This window comes from Bactrocera tryoni, unplaced genomic scaffold, assembly GCF_016617805.1.
Source record: "Bactrocera tryoni isolate S06 unplaced genomic scaffold, CSIRO_BtryS06_freeze2 scaffold_11, whole genome shotgun sequence".
Classification (NCBI taxonomy): domain Eukaryota; kingdom Metazoa; phylum Arthropoda; class Insecta; order Diptera; family Tephritidae; genus Bactrocera; species Bactrocera tryoni.
Genome location: NW_024395824.1, coordinates 4,269,406 through 4,285,612, shown reverse-complemented (window position 1 = coordinate 4,285,612; position 16,207 = coordinate 4,269,406). Strand labels below are relative to the sequence as shown.

Genomic DNA, 16,207 nt, shown 5'->3' with positions numbered 1-16,207 from the left:
GGTTTTGTTCACATAACGGTTGATTGTAAGTCCTAAAACTAATAGAGTCAGATATAGGGTTATATAAGTTAGCACCCCATATATTTAAAAAGTATCATATGATGCATTAATATCATATGATACAAAGCAATATAATATGACACCACTAAATCGCTGAGAGTGCGACACGTGTAGTGGCAACTCGTGGGAAGCGCAACGTCAGCGAAGTGCCAACCTGTGGGAAGCGCAGCGTCAGCAAACTCCATACCCGTTGCAGCGGCAAACGTAGGTTTAGAGTTAAGCGTAAATAATTGTAAAATTCAGTTCTTGTACAGAATTCAATAAAGGAGCATAGCTCCCAAATAAAGGGGCATTTTTTAGTAAAAATAACGAAACGTTTTTTAACTTATATACCAAAGTGATCAGGGTGACGAGTAGAGTTGAAATCCGGATGTCTGTCTGTCCGTCCGTTCGTCTATCCGTCCGTCTGTCCGTCCGTCCGTGCAAGCTGTAACTTGAGTAAAAAGTGAGATATCATGATGAAACTTGGTACACGTATTTCTTGGCTCCATAGGAAGGTTAATTTCGAAGATGGACAAAATCGGCCCACTGCCACGCCCACAAAATGGCGAAAACCGAAAACCTATAAAGTGTCATAACTCAGCCATAAATAAAGATATTAAAGTAAAATTTGGCACAAAGGATTGCATTAGGGATGGGGCATATTCGGACGTAATTTTTTTGGAAAATTGGAAGTGGCCTCGCCCCTTACTAAGTTTTTCGTACATATCTCGGAAACTACTATAGCTATGTCAACCAAGAGTAGAGTCGTTTTCTTCAGTCATTTCCATATAAAGTTCAAAAATAGAAGAAATCCAATAATAACCACGCCCACCTCCCATACAAAGGTTATGTTGAAAATCACTAAAAGTACGTTAACCGACTAACAAAAAACGTCAGAAACACTAAATTTTACAGAAGAAATGGCAGAAGGAAGCTGCACCTAGACTTTTTTTAAAATTGAAAATGGGCATGGCGTCGCCCACTTATGGACCAAAAACCATATCTCAGGAACTACTAGACCGATTTCAATGAAATTATAATATATTTTCTTAACACCCTGATGACATGTACGAAATATGGGTGAAATCGGTTCACAACCACGCCTTCTTCCAATATAACGCTGTTTTGAATTCCATCTGTATACATAATACATACATTAGGGACCAATGATGATAGCGGGATAAAACTTTACACAAATACGATATTTGAAAAATATGTAAATGACGGATAATGAAATCTCGATTATCACTTTATCATGCGAGAGTATAAAATGTTCGGTGACACCCGAACTTAGCCCTTCCTTACTTGTTAATACACAAATTTGTAAAGAACTGACAATATCTCATCGCCTCTCAAATACGAGGTGTATTCAAAAAGTATCGCGACAGTTTGCTGACAGTTTTCTTCGATTGCAGGGGCGTGGTGCATGATGAGTTTTTGCCACAGGGAAGAACGGTCAATAAGGAATATTACCTGCAAGTTATGCGCAATTTGCGCGAAGTAATCCGCCAGAAACGACCGGATTTGTGGAAAAACAAAAATTGGCTTTTGCACCACGATAACGCCCCTGCTCACACATCGTTGCTTGTGCGCGTTTTTTTGGCCAAAAACAACACACTAATGATGCCGCAGCCACCGTATTCCCCAGATCTGGCCCCCTACGACTTTTTCCTGTTCCCTAAACTGAAGAGGCCCATGAAAGGACAACGTTACGCTTCTCTTGACGAGATAAAGACGGCATCGAAGGAGGAGCTGAAGAAGATAAAAAAAAAATGATTTTTTGAAGTGCTTCGAAGATTGGAAAAACCGTTGGCACATGTTTATTATATTATATTATACATCTCATGAGGATTACTTTGAAGGGGACAAAATAGATATTCATGAATAAATAAATACTTTTTGAAAAAACACAAAATTCGCGATACTTTTTGAACACACCTCGTACATAAATTGTAAGAGGAGCAAATTTAAGATTACACCAAAACTTAGCCCTTCCTTACTTGCTTAATATGAAGTTTTGTCAAAACCGGCGCATTTAACAGTTTCAAATTGCTGCAGTATAAAATGTCATCTGAGGCCTTCCTCACTTATTATAATCACGTTTTACAGACATACGATGTGTGTTCAAGAAGTATCGCGAATTTTGTGTTTTTTCAAAAATTATTTATTTATTCATGAATATCTATTTTGTCCCCTTCAAAGTAATCCCCATGAGATATTATACACTTGTGCCAACGGTTTTTCCAATTTTCGAAGCACTTCAAAAAATCATGTTTTTTTATCTTCTCCTGCTTCTCCTTCGATGCCGTCCTTATCTCGTCAAGAGAAGCGTAACGTCGTCCTTTCATGGGCCTCTTCAGTTTAGGGAACAGGAAAAAGTCGCAGGGGGCTAGAACTTGGGAATACGATGGCTGCGGCATCATTAGTGTGTTGTTTTTGGCCAAAAAGTCGCGCACAAGCAACGATGTGTGAGCAGGGGCGTTATCGTGGTGCAAAAGCCAATTTTTGTTTTTCCACAAATCCGGGCGTTTCTGGCGGATTGCTTCGCGCATAACGTGCAGGTAATATTCCTTATTGACCGTTCTTCCCTGTGGCAAAAATTCATGATGCACCACGCCCCTGCAATCGAAGAAAACTGTCAGCAAACTGTCGCGATACTTTTTGAACACACCTCATATTTAAAAACGTTACCTAGAAATTGATTGGAAACTGCGAGAATGTCCGGCTGCAACTGAACTTGGAGCTTTCCCAATGTTAATATTTTTAAGAGTTATTCTTTACCAGAGCATATTACGAGTTTATGAATTTAGAAATACGATTATAGCAGGTAATTGTTATGAACCTGTATTAAACCATCTAATGAAAATTGACTGAGATATTCGTATTCAAGACGTAATAATCTTTATTTTCAATCATTGTTTAAAGAACATAGTTATAGCCTACCCAATGTGTACACACGAATATGTCGAATATTTTATGAATCATTTTATGTACTATTTACCTTTAGCATATGGCACAATATATATCATTGGATGCGAGTTGGGAATTTGAAGCATTTACTTTCTTCCTCGCTTTTAAATTTATTCTTATATAATTTGTACATAAAACATATCAAACCATGAAAATATTTATGTTTAAACGTGTACAAAAATGTAATTAACTAACAATATTTCACCGCTTTAGGCGTTAGCTTATATATAACATAACTTTGGACAAAATTCTAGAATATGTGTTAAAACTCAATATATTCACAAGCTTAAGAGTGTGTCATAAGCATGTATATACTTATATGCATTTTATTTAAGATCTTTGTATACGTAAGAGAATGGCACATTGTTCAATAAAATTGCTTAAGTACATAATTATTATTTCTCAATATTAGCTTTACATAACTTAATAATGGTACTATTTGATAATATTTGATATATATTTTTTGTACGAATAATTTCAATCCTCTTCTCGAGAACTGAAGCTGAGGGTGTTCCCTTCTGAAGAAAAACCAGAGTGCGGTGACATGCTATCAGGCGGGTAAAAATAATTTCCGCAAAGTGATGTCACCTCATTTGAAGTGACCACTCCTTCCATAACCACACTTGAATTATCTATTTGGGTCACTCCGAATGTTGCTGCCGTTGTGTTATTAATTGAATGATCCATATCTTGAAGATGATAAGCTGCCGCAATGGAACTTTTTATATTGCAGCCAACGATAACATCCGTATCGTTAAGTAATTGTCCCGCCGCACAGTTCGATGTGTTAGTGTTTGTTACTCCACCCGTAACGGCATTACCACGGCACCATAATTGGCGCATTTCAGCACGTCTATTCCGCATCAAGACCTTGTATTCCGATATACGCATCTTTTTTCCATCTACGATACATGTGCGTTTCGGTCGCGGCCGGTAACGATAATCAGGATGTTGTTCCATATGTAGTTTTGATAGTCGGGACTGTTCTTCATAGTATGGTTGTTTATCAGCATTGGTCATGGCCTTCCAACGTGCACCAAGAATTTTTGAAATATTTGAATTGTGCATATCCGGACAGGCTTTTAATATTTTTCGCCGTTCATCTTTCGCCCATACCATAAAAGCGTTCATGGGCCTTTTTATGTGAGGCGTAGCGTGTACGATATTTCCCTTAGAGTTATTAGCCACTATGGATTGATTTTTGTTTTTATGGTTATTTTCGTACATAATTTCTATCGATTCAGAAACACTGAGAATATCGGGCTTAAGCAGATGTTGTTCTTGGTGTTTTCGACGTAAAGAGTGTGCTTGCGGTGAAAATGCATGATCATTTTGGTTATGAAGGTGTTGATGGTGGTCATTTTGGTTTTGTTCTTGCTGTTGGGGTACTGCTAAAGGTCGAAATTTATCAACGACTGCTTTCGTTTCTTCCAATTTTTCTACGCATTTCAATATAGAGTCACAGTTCTTTGTTATTGTGTTTGAAAAGCGGGTATTTTCTGTAGGCATATCATCCTCAGGGTTGCTTCTTTGAGGGCTGCTTCGGTAGGCTATTTGAACAATTGATCCTAAGTTCGACGTTGGTTGAAACAAATGTTGCTGTTGATGATTTAAGGGATCTGGATTTGAGATAGTATCCGGTTCATTAACGGCTGCGCTCCACATACGGCATGCCAATAAATTTGCACCAGATTCGCTTAACTCACCATTAGTTAAACTTGTTCGCCTTTGATCATTGCAAGGGGATGAACACCGATGTGATGTAGTACTTGAAGTTCTTGTAACTGTGATATGCTTTTGGATCCGATTTTTGGTTGTATATGGAAAGTACATCCCAGGTAAACCTGCTGCTGCTACAGGTGTTACCTCTATTGAGTTCTTTAATTTCAATCCACGCGTATTGTCATCACATTCAATTTCCGCATGTGAGGTTTCTGCTGGCGTTGACCAAGATATCGGAGATGAAGACGTAAGTAAAGCCAATACTTCACGCTGTTTCTGTAATCCGGGAGAACTGGATGTAAAAGATGGTGGTGAAGGACATGGTGAAAATTGATGTTTAGATAAATTGAGCGGTGTATCTGTTACCGAAATACCTTGCTCATTGGATTCTTCATTCATTTCAATTGCATTAAATGTAGTTATTTCATTTAATTCTGATTGTCCTCTTTCATTTGAACTAACAGTGTTATCGATATCTACTTGTGATACACGAAATTTATTATGATAAATCGAATTCAAATGAGTCATGGGAGATTCTGGAGGAGTGACTTCACCATCGGTAGAATATAAGAATATTGGCACAGAAGAAGCCAATGAAAAGTTATCACCTGCAATACTATCGCAATGTTTTGCTGATTGCGTTTCTCCTTTGACGCTCCTATTTGCGCCGCTACTTCTAACACTATTACTATTTATTATAGTCTTGCAATTGGCGGATTTGTAGTTAATAGGACTAATCTTACTATTGCCATTGCTACTGCTAACGACTGCAGCAGCGGCTACCAAAGCAGCTTGAATATGCGCAGCAGCAACAGCAGCCGAAGACCACATAGGTTGCATAACTATAGTTCTTGCTTTGTTGAATACTTGCAATTTTGAACTGTTGTTATGTTCAATACGATTATAAAAGGTTTGTGATACTTGCAGTTTTACGAAGGGTAATGGCGTGAAATGAATGAATGGTTTCAGAAATGGAACTAATGCAGTATACTGAACTGACTGAAGATTTTGCTGATACATATACTAGTAGCAATCTTTTCAGCTCAACGTTAAAGTATATATGGTGTCCGGACCGATGTTGCACTTGAAATATAAATCATATTATGACCATATAAGAAAAGTTATTTGCGTTATGTAGCTCAGTTACTCGGAATGCGAAATATTATGTTCCAGGCCAGTTTTTATTGAATATGTAACTGCAAGTAAATATGAAAAAGCGACAAATATTAATATATAAACTGTTACATATTATAATCAATTGATGAAAACAAGTAAAGGAAACCTAAATTCGGCTGCAGCCTAACATCGCATACTTTTGCAATTTTCAAGAATATAGGCGTTGAAATATTTGTAGATATAGGCAAAATGTTATTAATTATGTAAATAAAAAAATATATAATATATATAAAAGAAAGTCGTGTTAGTTACACTAATTATGAATCAAGAACGGCTGAACCGAATTGGCTGAAATTTGGTGGGGAGGTAGCTTGGAAATTTCTTTATCTTCTTATGTTAAAATTCAATAGAATTCATTGTTCTGAATTCATGAAAAAATCATCTGAAAATTTTATGACTTCAAAAATAAAAAGAAATAAGTAAAAAAGTAATGGCACAGAGCTAATGTGGGAGAACAATAATTTTCGTATGCATGCCTGCTTGGTATATGGGTTATACTGATTGATGCTCCCGAAAGAGGCAGTTTTTTTAGGACGATCATGATATGTATATTTAGTATCACAAAAAAAATGGCATTGACATACTTTGCTAGATTATGGGCGAAGGACGCAAATGCGCTTACAACAAACCAAATGCGATATTTAGCATAAAAATAAGACTGATGCCATAACCTTGCCAGCCGACTTTTTTGTCTTTCCACGCTTGAGAACCGTTTCATAATCCCACTCGGCAGACGCTCGATTGGACTCTAAATTCAACAGTATTTTTCCCCCCAAAATGCTTTTTGATTGTTGTTTTGTAAACTAACATAAGTTACTTCACCTTCTCATTAACTAATATATATAATATGAATGTATCAGCCACAGTAAAGTGTGGACGAGTTCACTAGTATTGTATAAAATCAGCATTCATTTTTGCACGAAATTATGCAAAAAATTGGAAAGAGCGGTGAATATCTCAAAACTAATTATATGGGGCTAGAAGAAAATATTGACAAAATATGACCACTTAATTTCGTCTTGATGCATAAGTCATATTATGTAAGATAACAAATATCTTGCGCTGTAATTTCCATTGAGATAACCCAAATATTGGCCGATATATCCAGCATAAAATCACCTGTAAGTTCGACAATCTTTATATTAAGTATATGGGGGATCAGGAAAGTATTGACCCGATTCAACCCATTTTCGATGCACCGAATTAATATTGTCAGTAAATGATTCTGTCGAAATTACAATCGTAAATCGCACACAGTGATCCATATTTTCAGTCAAAAGTCAACTATAAGTACTGGGTATCAAATATTCAGTATCTAGAGGCTTGAACAGTTTTGTTTGGATTTGGACAAATTTTGGTCATAAGGTGGCATACATTTAAGGAATTATTAAAGCTAAATTGTATCCCGTGATATTAATTAATTCCTGATTTCTGTACTGTAAAATGAAAGAATCAAATGGATATAAAAATTGTGTTCTATGGGAAGTAAGGGAAGGTTGTAGTCCGATTTCGCTCATTTTCACACTGTAAATAAGAGACATAAGAATGAGAGAAGAATGCTACCTACAAAATTTAGTCGAAATCGAGATTCTCAGTCGGGTCGCGAGATATGAAAAGTTTACCACGCTCATTGTCCAATTTTCACACTGTCTCCCATAGAAACCTCTCATACCATTTTGGAGGTAAACTTTAACGTCTCTGGTGGAATTAGTTATTGATTAATTACGCTTTTAGTAGTTTTTTACAGTTCCGATATATGGGGAATGAATTGGGTTATCCTCTGATTCCACTGACGGTAGGAATTCTTATATTATTTGCACTCAGCAAATTTGATTGTAGAAGCTATATTAGTTAGCAGATATGTACCTTAAACTTATAAGAGAGCGAAACCACGCCAAATTTTAAAAATTTTTTGCCCATAAGTGCATTGAGCTACGGCAATCCCCTCTATCTAATTATAATTTTACATCTTAATTAAGTAGAAGATGGAGTCATGTGTAGAAGTTCACGCAAGTGAGAAAAGTTCTCTGATCGCCATTCACTTGGGAGTGGCCAGAAACGATTCTTTTACATATGACTCAAGCAGCTTTCGACTCTTTGATCAAATATTCTCTGGGTAGCCAATGAACATCCGCTTGAAGACGAAACATCCCCTCCGTAGGGTTGTGCGCTGGGTTTGGGACCCCCTACGTAAAAAACGCCTATAACGAACAGGCAAAACCAGACTCGAATCAGTAACCCCCTTTCGATGACGACCATGGCAAACGAAATAAGCATTACGATTAAGGGCACACACCTGGAATGTCCGGTCTCACAATTGGGAAAGTGCCGCTGCACAGCTGGTTGATGTCCTCGTGAAAATAAAGGCTAACAACACCGCCGTCTAAGAAATGCGATGGACGGGAAAAGGAATGAGGCGAGTAAGTGATTGTGGCATTTGTTACAGTGGCCATATAAAGGAGCGCAAGTTCGGTACGGGATTCATGGTGGGAGAGAGCCTCCGTCGCCGAGTACTGTCGTTCACCCCGGTGGATGAACGTCTAGCCATAATCCTCATCAAAGCTAGGTTCTTCAACATATCGCTGATTTGCGCTCACCAAAGAGACACGTCTCCAGCCGTGCGTATGCCCTGAGGTCCCAACATCGACTCGGACCACTATCTTGTTGCAGCCAAGTTTCCCACCCGCCTCTATGCACCAAAAAACGCTCGTCAACAAATACAAGGAAGGTACGACGTCGAGAAGCTGCCATCACAACAGATAGCCGAACGATTTTGTTCTCGACTTGCACTCCTGCTCTTTAAGAGCACTAATGAAAAACTCGGTATAAGCGAACCATTTCAAGCTCTTTACATACAGCTGCAGCCGAAAGGATAGGTACTATTAGAATTGCCGTGTCGCAGCAGAGAGAAAACAGACTGCCTACCTCGCAACGTTACGATCGACCACAACACATGCGGGAAGGGATAGATACCGAGAGTTGAAAAGGGAAGCGAGACGCATTTGCAGACAGACAAAGGGAGAGGCTGAAACGCTTGAGTATGAAAAGCTTGACAAGCTGGCCGACAGGTGTATTGCTCGAAAATTCTACGACAAAATGCGACGACTAACAGAAGGTTTCAAGACTGGAGCATACTCTTGTAGAACCCCAAGAGGTTATCTAGTAAACGATGGCAAGAGCATACTTAAATTATGGAGGGAACACTTTTCCAGACTGCTGATTGGCAGAGAAAACATAACACCAAGAGAAGACGAACCCGATTCTCCAATCGACGACGATTCAGCAGATGTTCTATTGCACGACCGTGAAGAAGTTCGAATAGCAATTACCCGTTTGAAGATTGACAAAGCTGCGGGGGCCAATGGATTACCAGATGAGCTATTCACACACGGCGGCGAAGAACTGATAAGGAGCATGCATCAGCTTCTTTGTAAAATATAGTCGGACGAAAGCATACCAAACGATTAGGATTTATGTGAGCTCTGCCTAATCAACAAAACGGAAGACCCCAAAATCTGCGACAATTACTGTGGGATAAGTCTTTTAAACATCGCATATAAGGTTCTATCGAGCGGATAGTGCGAAAGATTAAAGCCCACCGGCAACAAACCCACTGAGCTTTATCAGTGTGGCTGTAGACTGGCAAATCAACAACCGACCAGATATTCCACATGCGCCGTATTTCTGAAAAAACCAGTGAAAAGCGAATCGACCCCCACCACCTCTTCGTTGATTTCAAAGCTGCTATTGACAGCACGAAATCTAATTCGGCTGTGTACACTGACGTTGAGTAACACCAAACGCTCTGTCACGATCGGGAAGGACCTCTCCGAGCCTTTCAATACCAAATGAAGTTTCAGACAAGGCGTCTCCCTTTCATGGGACTCCTTCACCATACTTTTGGGGAAAATAATTCGAACAACAGAACTTAACAGGGAAAGTACCACCTTCTATAGGAATGCAGTATACAGCTGCTGGCGAACGCGGACGATATTGATATCATTGGCCTGGACAACCGCGCCGTTAGTGGGGTCTGATGGGGGCAAGACGAAATATCTGCTGTCATCAAACAAACAGTTGTCGCACTTGCGACTAGGCATCCACGTCACTGTTGACAGTCATAACTTCGAGTTCCTAGATAATTTCGTCTATCAAAGAACCAGCATCGACCCCAATAGCAACGTCAGCCTCTTAACTCATCGCAGAATATCTCTTGCCTACAGGTACTACTTCGGACTAATAAGGCAATTGAAAAGTAAGTCCTCTCTCGACAAACAGAAACCAAACTCTTTAAGTTACTCATTATTCCCGTCCTGCTATATAGTGCAGAGGCATAGACGATGGCAACATCTGATGAGTCGACGTTACGAGCTGTTGAAAGATTTATGGTCCTTTGAGCGTTGGCCACGGTGAATATCGCATTTGATTAAACGATGAGCTATATGAGATATACATACGACGACATTGACATAGTTCAGCGAATTATAAGACAGCGGCTAAGTTGGTTAGATCATTTTGTCCGAATAGAAGAAAACGCTCCAGGTCTGAAAGTATTCTGGAATCTTTAACTACAAATAACCATATTTCGGGCCCGGCGAATTATTTAATACAGTAAAATTATATTAATGAATATTGTTGATACTAGTTTTCTTTGATTTCTTATTAAGCACAAATAAACACAATATATACATTATATACACATATTTATATTTATATATGATTAATTGTATATTCAATTTTTCAAAATATTTTCAAATTTGTTAGTCAATAACATTTGAGGTAATGAAAGAGATTTAATTATTCTACAGTTTTAAAAATAATACTTACAGTTTTTAATTATGAACATTTTAAAATTCAATTTAATTCCGGAAGAAGCAAGAGAACAATTTCTCCTTTAAATTTTCCTGTCAAAATGGTTGCTACAATAATATTTTCTATTATATTTTGATGACCCAGCCGGTGTAGCCGCAGTCTCTTAATTTGCTAAACTATATCAATTCGTCGTATATCTCACACAGGTCATCGTTCTATCGACTGCAGTATTCGCAGCTACAGATGCGTAAAGTACCATAAATCTTCGGCAGAATCTATATCTCGAAAGCCCGTAACGCCGACTCATCAGCTGTTGTCATCGTCCATGCATCTGCACAATATAGCAAGATGGGGATAATGAAAAACTTGTAGAATTTGTTCGTCAAGAGAGAACTTTACTTCTCAATTGCCTACTCAGTTCGAAGTAGCACCAGTTCTTGTAGTTGGTGTTAATGTTGGTTCCAAAATAGAAAACATCTTCGAAGTTATGAATGTCAACAGTGACGTGGGAGCCAAGTCGCTAGTGTGACGTGTTTTTTTGATGACCGAAAACATTTCGTCTTGCCCTCGTTCACTACCAGACCCATTTTTTTCGTTTCCTTATCCAACCTGGAGAAATCAGTTCAAACGGGGCGGTTGCCATGGCCAATGATATCGATTCACCAACCAGCAGTTGTACACTTTTGTATAAGGGTGGACCTTCTCTATAAATATCTGCAGCACGAACTGTTTTCTCCACAAGTCTGAAACCTCGTTTGGTAGCGAACAGCTCGGACAGCTTCTTAACGATCCTGACGGAGCTCAGCGCCAGTTTATATATTCGTGTTAGTTTTGCGGAGATACCAAATTCAGATATAGGGTCATAAAGGCAGGTCCCTTTCGTGCTGTCAAAAGAACGAAATCGACGAAAGGGTGGTGTGTGTCGATCCTTTTTTCACGGGTCTTTTGCAGGACTTGGCTAATGGCATGCTTTCGTCCAACCATATTCTACAAAGAAGCATGTGGCTTGATAAATTTTCCTATGCTGAAATCTGGTCCTGGTACCATAAAGATAACCATATTTGGGTGCCCTATGAAGTCGATTATCCTCAACACATTTGAGGATGTCTCATCATTGAGACCTTATTTGCACAACCAGGCGTAAAAGTTGGCAAGCACGATTTCTAAATCTTTGGAGAGGTCGAATAAGTGCGCTCTAAGGGCTAATGGAAGGCATCTTTGGTCACATCGGCAACGGAGTCTTTCTCCCTTCACGAATCTCTCACCGAATTCGCGATCCTTTATATGACCACTGTAGTAAATGCCATAAGGATTAACTCGTCTCAATCTTCCCATACATCGTTCTTTATTGATGGCGGTGGTATCAGCCCGTTCTTTTACGAGTACAGCAACCAACTGGTCTGCAACACCTTTCCAATTTAAAGACCGTACACTCCAGGTGATTGACCTTAAATCGTAATTCTTAATACGTGGTCGTCATAAAAAGGGGGATTCTCATCCAAGACTGTTTTGCTCTTTTCATTGATGGGGTGCTTGATTACGTGGCTGGAGCTAAACACGCTTTGTAACACTGGAATATTCGTATTTTCAAATAAACAAGCTTTTTTCCTGATTTTGATTAATTGAAGTGTTTCAACATTTTACCATAAAAATTGCTCAAACATCCGTTCATCTCATTGCCATAAAATAAGCGTATTCAAATAATAGTAAAATAGTAACACCGAAAGTTGCTGTTTAAATATGTTGTTCTGTTCAGCGCTTCAAGAATATTAGTGAGTTTGCACTTATGTTAAATTACAGTTGAACCTCTTATCAAAACCGCACATATTCTGTAATTTTTTATACGCTTGCAACTTGTTGCCGTAGAGTGTCACCTAAAACTAAGCGAGATAACTATGAAACTATATATATTTAAATGAATATGATGACGAGAAAAGTTGAAATCCGGGTGACTGTCTGTCTGTCTGTCCGTCCGTTCGTATGTCTGCTCGCTCAAACTTTAACTTGAGCAAAAATTGTGATGTCTTGATGAAAATTGGTATGCGGGCTCCTAAGTACAAACAACATTACGTGTTCGTAGATAGGCAAAATCGGAACACTGTCACGCATACAAATCGCCATTAAGCGAAATCAAAGTGCCATAACTAAGCACTTAATCAAGATTTAAAACTCTAATTTAGTACAGGAAATCACAAATCCACCTATGGACAAAAAATTTGAAGAAGTGGCCATGGCCCCGTCCTCTAATAAGTTTAATGTACGTACCTCCTTAACTAAATAAGCAACAATAACCAAATTTGCTCAGCGCAAATGTTATATGAACTCCCACCGACAGTGCGAAAATTTAAGAAATCGAAAGATAACCTCGCTCTCTCGCCATATAACGGTCCTATTAAAAACTACTTACTAAAATGGTCGAAATCGGACCAGAACCACTCCTACTGCCCATATAGCACAATTTTAAATTCTACTTGATTCGTTCAGTATCCAGTACACAAATCAAGAAGAAATATAACGGGATAAAACTTTGTGGTTGTTGTTGCTGTTTTAACGGTTATCAATCCCCGTTATTATTAGGTTATTAGGATGGTAAGGGTTATCCATATTATCGTCGACGTCATCTAGCGGAAGGCCCAGGAAACGTGCTGTTTCGACGGGATCAGACCAAAGGGAAAGGGGTGTTAGATGAGTAGGATTGGCAGGACGTGCAAAGAGGTGGTCAATGTCATGCGGAGACTAATTGCATGCAGGACATATATTGTATATATCGGGGTTTATTCTGGATAAGTAAGAGTTTAACCTGCTACAATATCCAGAACGAAGCTGCGCTAGGGTCAATCGCGTTTCTCGCGGCAACTCGAGCTCTTCGTCAGCGATGGGTGGTGATTTGACTCCAAGAACGCCATTCACTGGAAGGGAGTCGGTGAAGGTGTGAATGACGATCAGTACCTGTCGGAAGTCAGTTGCGTCCGAAGTCCGATCGGCGTACTGTACGACGTCGTCGACGTAGTCAAGGAAAGACCTTGATGCTCCTAGGAGGCGGTTTCGCTCCAAGCAGGTGGCTGCAAGGGTGATTTCTACGAAAACATCCCAGCAAAAACTGCTTGGAAAGGAGTTAATTATGCTCCTTAACTGGGAGCATAAACGTCTCACTATGTAGGTGTTCCATGGGAGTCATCAAGAGGCATCCTGTCGTGCTCCGGAGTGCAGTGGTCTGGCAAGTCTGGAGATTCCTCATCTACGCACCACTGCATCCAGGCGACCATATTGGTGCTGCGTAATTGAGGACCGGCCGGTCGATCGCCTTGTATGTTGCCAACAACGTTTCTTTGTCTTTTCCCTATGTGAAGGCTAGCGACTTGAGGAAGTAGCACTTGAGCGCAGCAGTTGCTTAACACATCGCTTGGTTTTGTCTACCGAAGGGTGCAGTGTAAATTGGCGGCTCAAATAGCTCGCGAACTTCCTCGGGTCCGTAGAGGCCTGACCATTGAATTGAACTTCAATTCGGTCGTCATGTCTCTTCGGGTTAGACAAAGCCTTGACAGTAGCCCAAAGCTTACTCACACCGGTGGAGAGGTTGCAGGATTTCACGTGCTCTATCCATTTCGTCCGTTTTACCATTCGCCGAATCACCAAATTGAGATCCCTTATTCGGGGATCCCCTGGATCGGAATAGCGTAAGGTGTCGCGCTCATTAAACTGCTGCTTCGGCTGGGAAATTGTAGCGTGTTATTCTTCCAGCCGTGATGAAGCGGGCGGTAACTGCTGCGATCACCTTGCGGAATCGACATTCGCCAAAGCATGCGCCCATAGGAATGGATAGAGCAATGGTGCTCTCAGTAAATTCTGTTAAGCCGACCCAGTTAGCTTTGCTAAAGTTAATGAAAATTCGGAAGAATTAGGAGGTTTCTCGATCAAGATAATTATGGGCAGATGGTCTGTTGCGAGAGTTAGCATAGGTCGCCAGGTTATGCTATTTATCAGAGCACCACTAGCAATGGTAATAGCGGGCGAGCTATTACAGGTGCCCATAACTCTGGTGGAGGCTTCGTCATTCAGTGTGCAGAATGACCAATCGTCAATCTGTTCCGCCAGCACCATCCCCCGGCGATCGTTTGACAGGCAGGAATACTAAAGATCTTAGTGCGCGTTAAAGTCGCCTTGTACCTATATTCGGGTGATATCCTGTAGGTCAACCTGTAACTGCGGGGATGTATATATTAAATATTTCGAGCTCGACATTGACTGGCCGGATAGCTATACCCTGATATTCAAAGGTAGTATCCCTGCGGTCGATGTCTTCATCGATTAGACAATACTGCACGGTGTTGTGCAATATGAAGGCTAGGCCACCACCATTATCTCGCTCGCGATCTTTACGTATAACGTTGAAACCGGCTGTTTAACTTGGTTTCTTTGACCGCAGCTATAGATACGTGTTCCCGATTCATAAGTGCAACTATCTATTTGATTTTACTCTGGAGTCCGTTGCAGTTAAATTGAAGAACGCAGGTTTGTCGCTGGTGTCCGTGGGTGATCCTAGGGGTGAGGGAGTGGCGTGTAGGAGGTGTTTCTTGCAGCTGCAGAACCAGCAGGGGCGGTTGTCGCACGGTGTTGATTGGAGACGCCACAGTTGTGTGTTGTGGGGCAGACTCCTGCAGCATGGGGCAACGTACGACATGAATTGCACTTAACTGATGTGACGTTCCGACGTATGATGGTCTGTCCCACGGAACAGACTGTGCGAGGAACCTAGAGTTGCTGGTTGGTTCTCGCTCGAGGATTGGATCGGGATGAAGGTTGGGGGGAGGGACAAGTCAGCTATGATGTCTGTTTGAGCTCCTAGGGAGCTTGGAGGTACTCTTTTGGCCACACGGGGAGAGCGGCGGCGCGGCTCGGCGCGTTAACTATGTGCAGATTGCACAGTCGTAGAGGCTAGGGTCGCAGTATTGCATAGACAACATGGGGCCACGAGTTACGGTCCACTCCCTGTGAGTCTTAAGGCCTGGACAGGTCTTAAGATTGCTTCATTCATTGCATGTGTTACACCTGACCGAGGTGGAGTTTAAATGGAGCCTTTTTGTGCAAACGCAGCAGAAAAATTCCTCCGGGCCTGGGTTGGACTCAATGCCAGCACGAGTCAGGAGGATACGGAGCCTGCTGCAAGGCATTGCTCCAATGACGACAAACAAAGATTAACACTTACCGATCCAAACGGGGTTAGATCGCCGAAAAAACAGCTCTTGGTCGGACAAAATCCGAGTCAATTCCGGTGCTGTCGTTTGAATTGACTTTTGACCTCAAATATCGGTCAATGTGTGTGACTTCTCTTTTAATGGTATGTCTGTATGTCAAAAATGGGTTGATTCGGACCAATACTTCCCAGGTTCACCAAAAAGTGGGCGGAGCCACGCCCATCGTCCAATTTTTACCCCGGTCCCTATTAAGCCTTATCATACCATCCCGTTGGCAATTTTTTGCGTCT

The 16,207-nt window shown here is 40.6% G+C and overlaps 1 protein-coding gene across 10 annotated transcripts in view; it reads right to left on the bottom strand.

Annotated features, from left to right (window-relative positions):
* Positions 1-2,920: 2,920 nt before the first annotated feature.
* LOC120779509 overlaps positions 2,921-16,207 on the bottom strand; it is a 99,650-nt gene continuing 86,363 nt past the window's right edge. For 6 of the 10 annotated variants that reach the window (XM_040111818.1, XM_040111819.1, XM_040111820.1 and 3 more), the window contains one exon: positions 2,921-5,930. In XM_040111818.1, coding sequence (XP_039967752.1) covers positions 3,490-5,754 — 2,265 coding nt within the window. In that variant the 5' untranslated portion in view covers positions 5,755-5,930 and the 3' untranslated portion in view covers positions 2,921-3,489. The remainder of the gene's footprint in view (positions 5,931-16,207) is intronic. The other 4 variants (XM_040111822.1, XM_040111826.1, XM_040111823.1 and 1 more) reach the window with 2 other exon arrangements.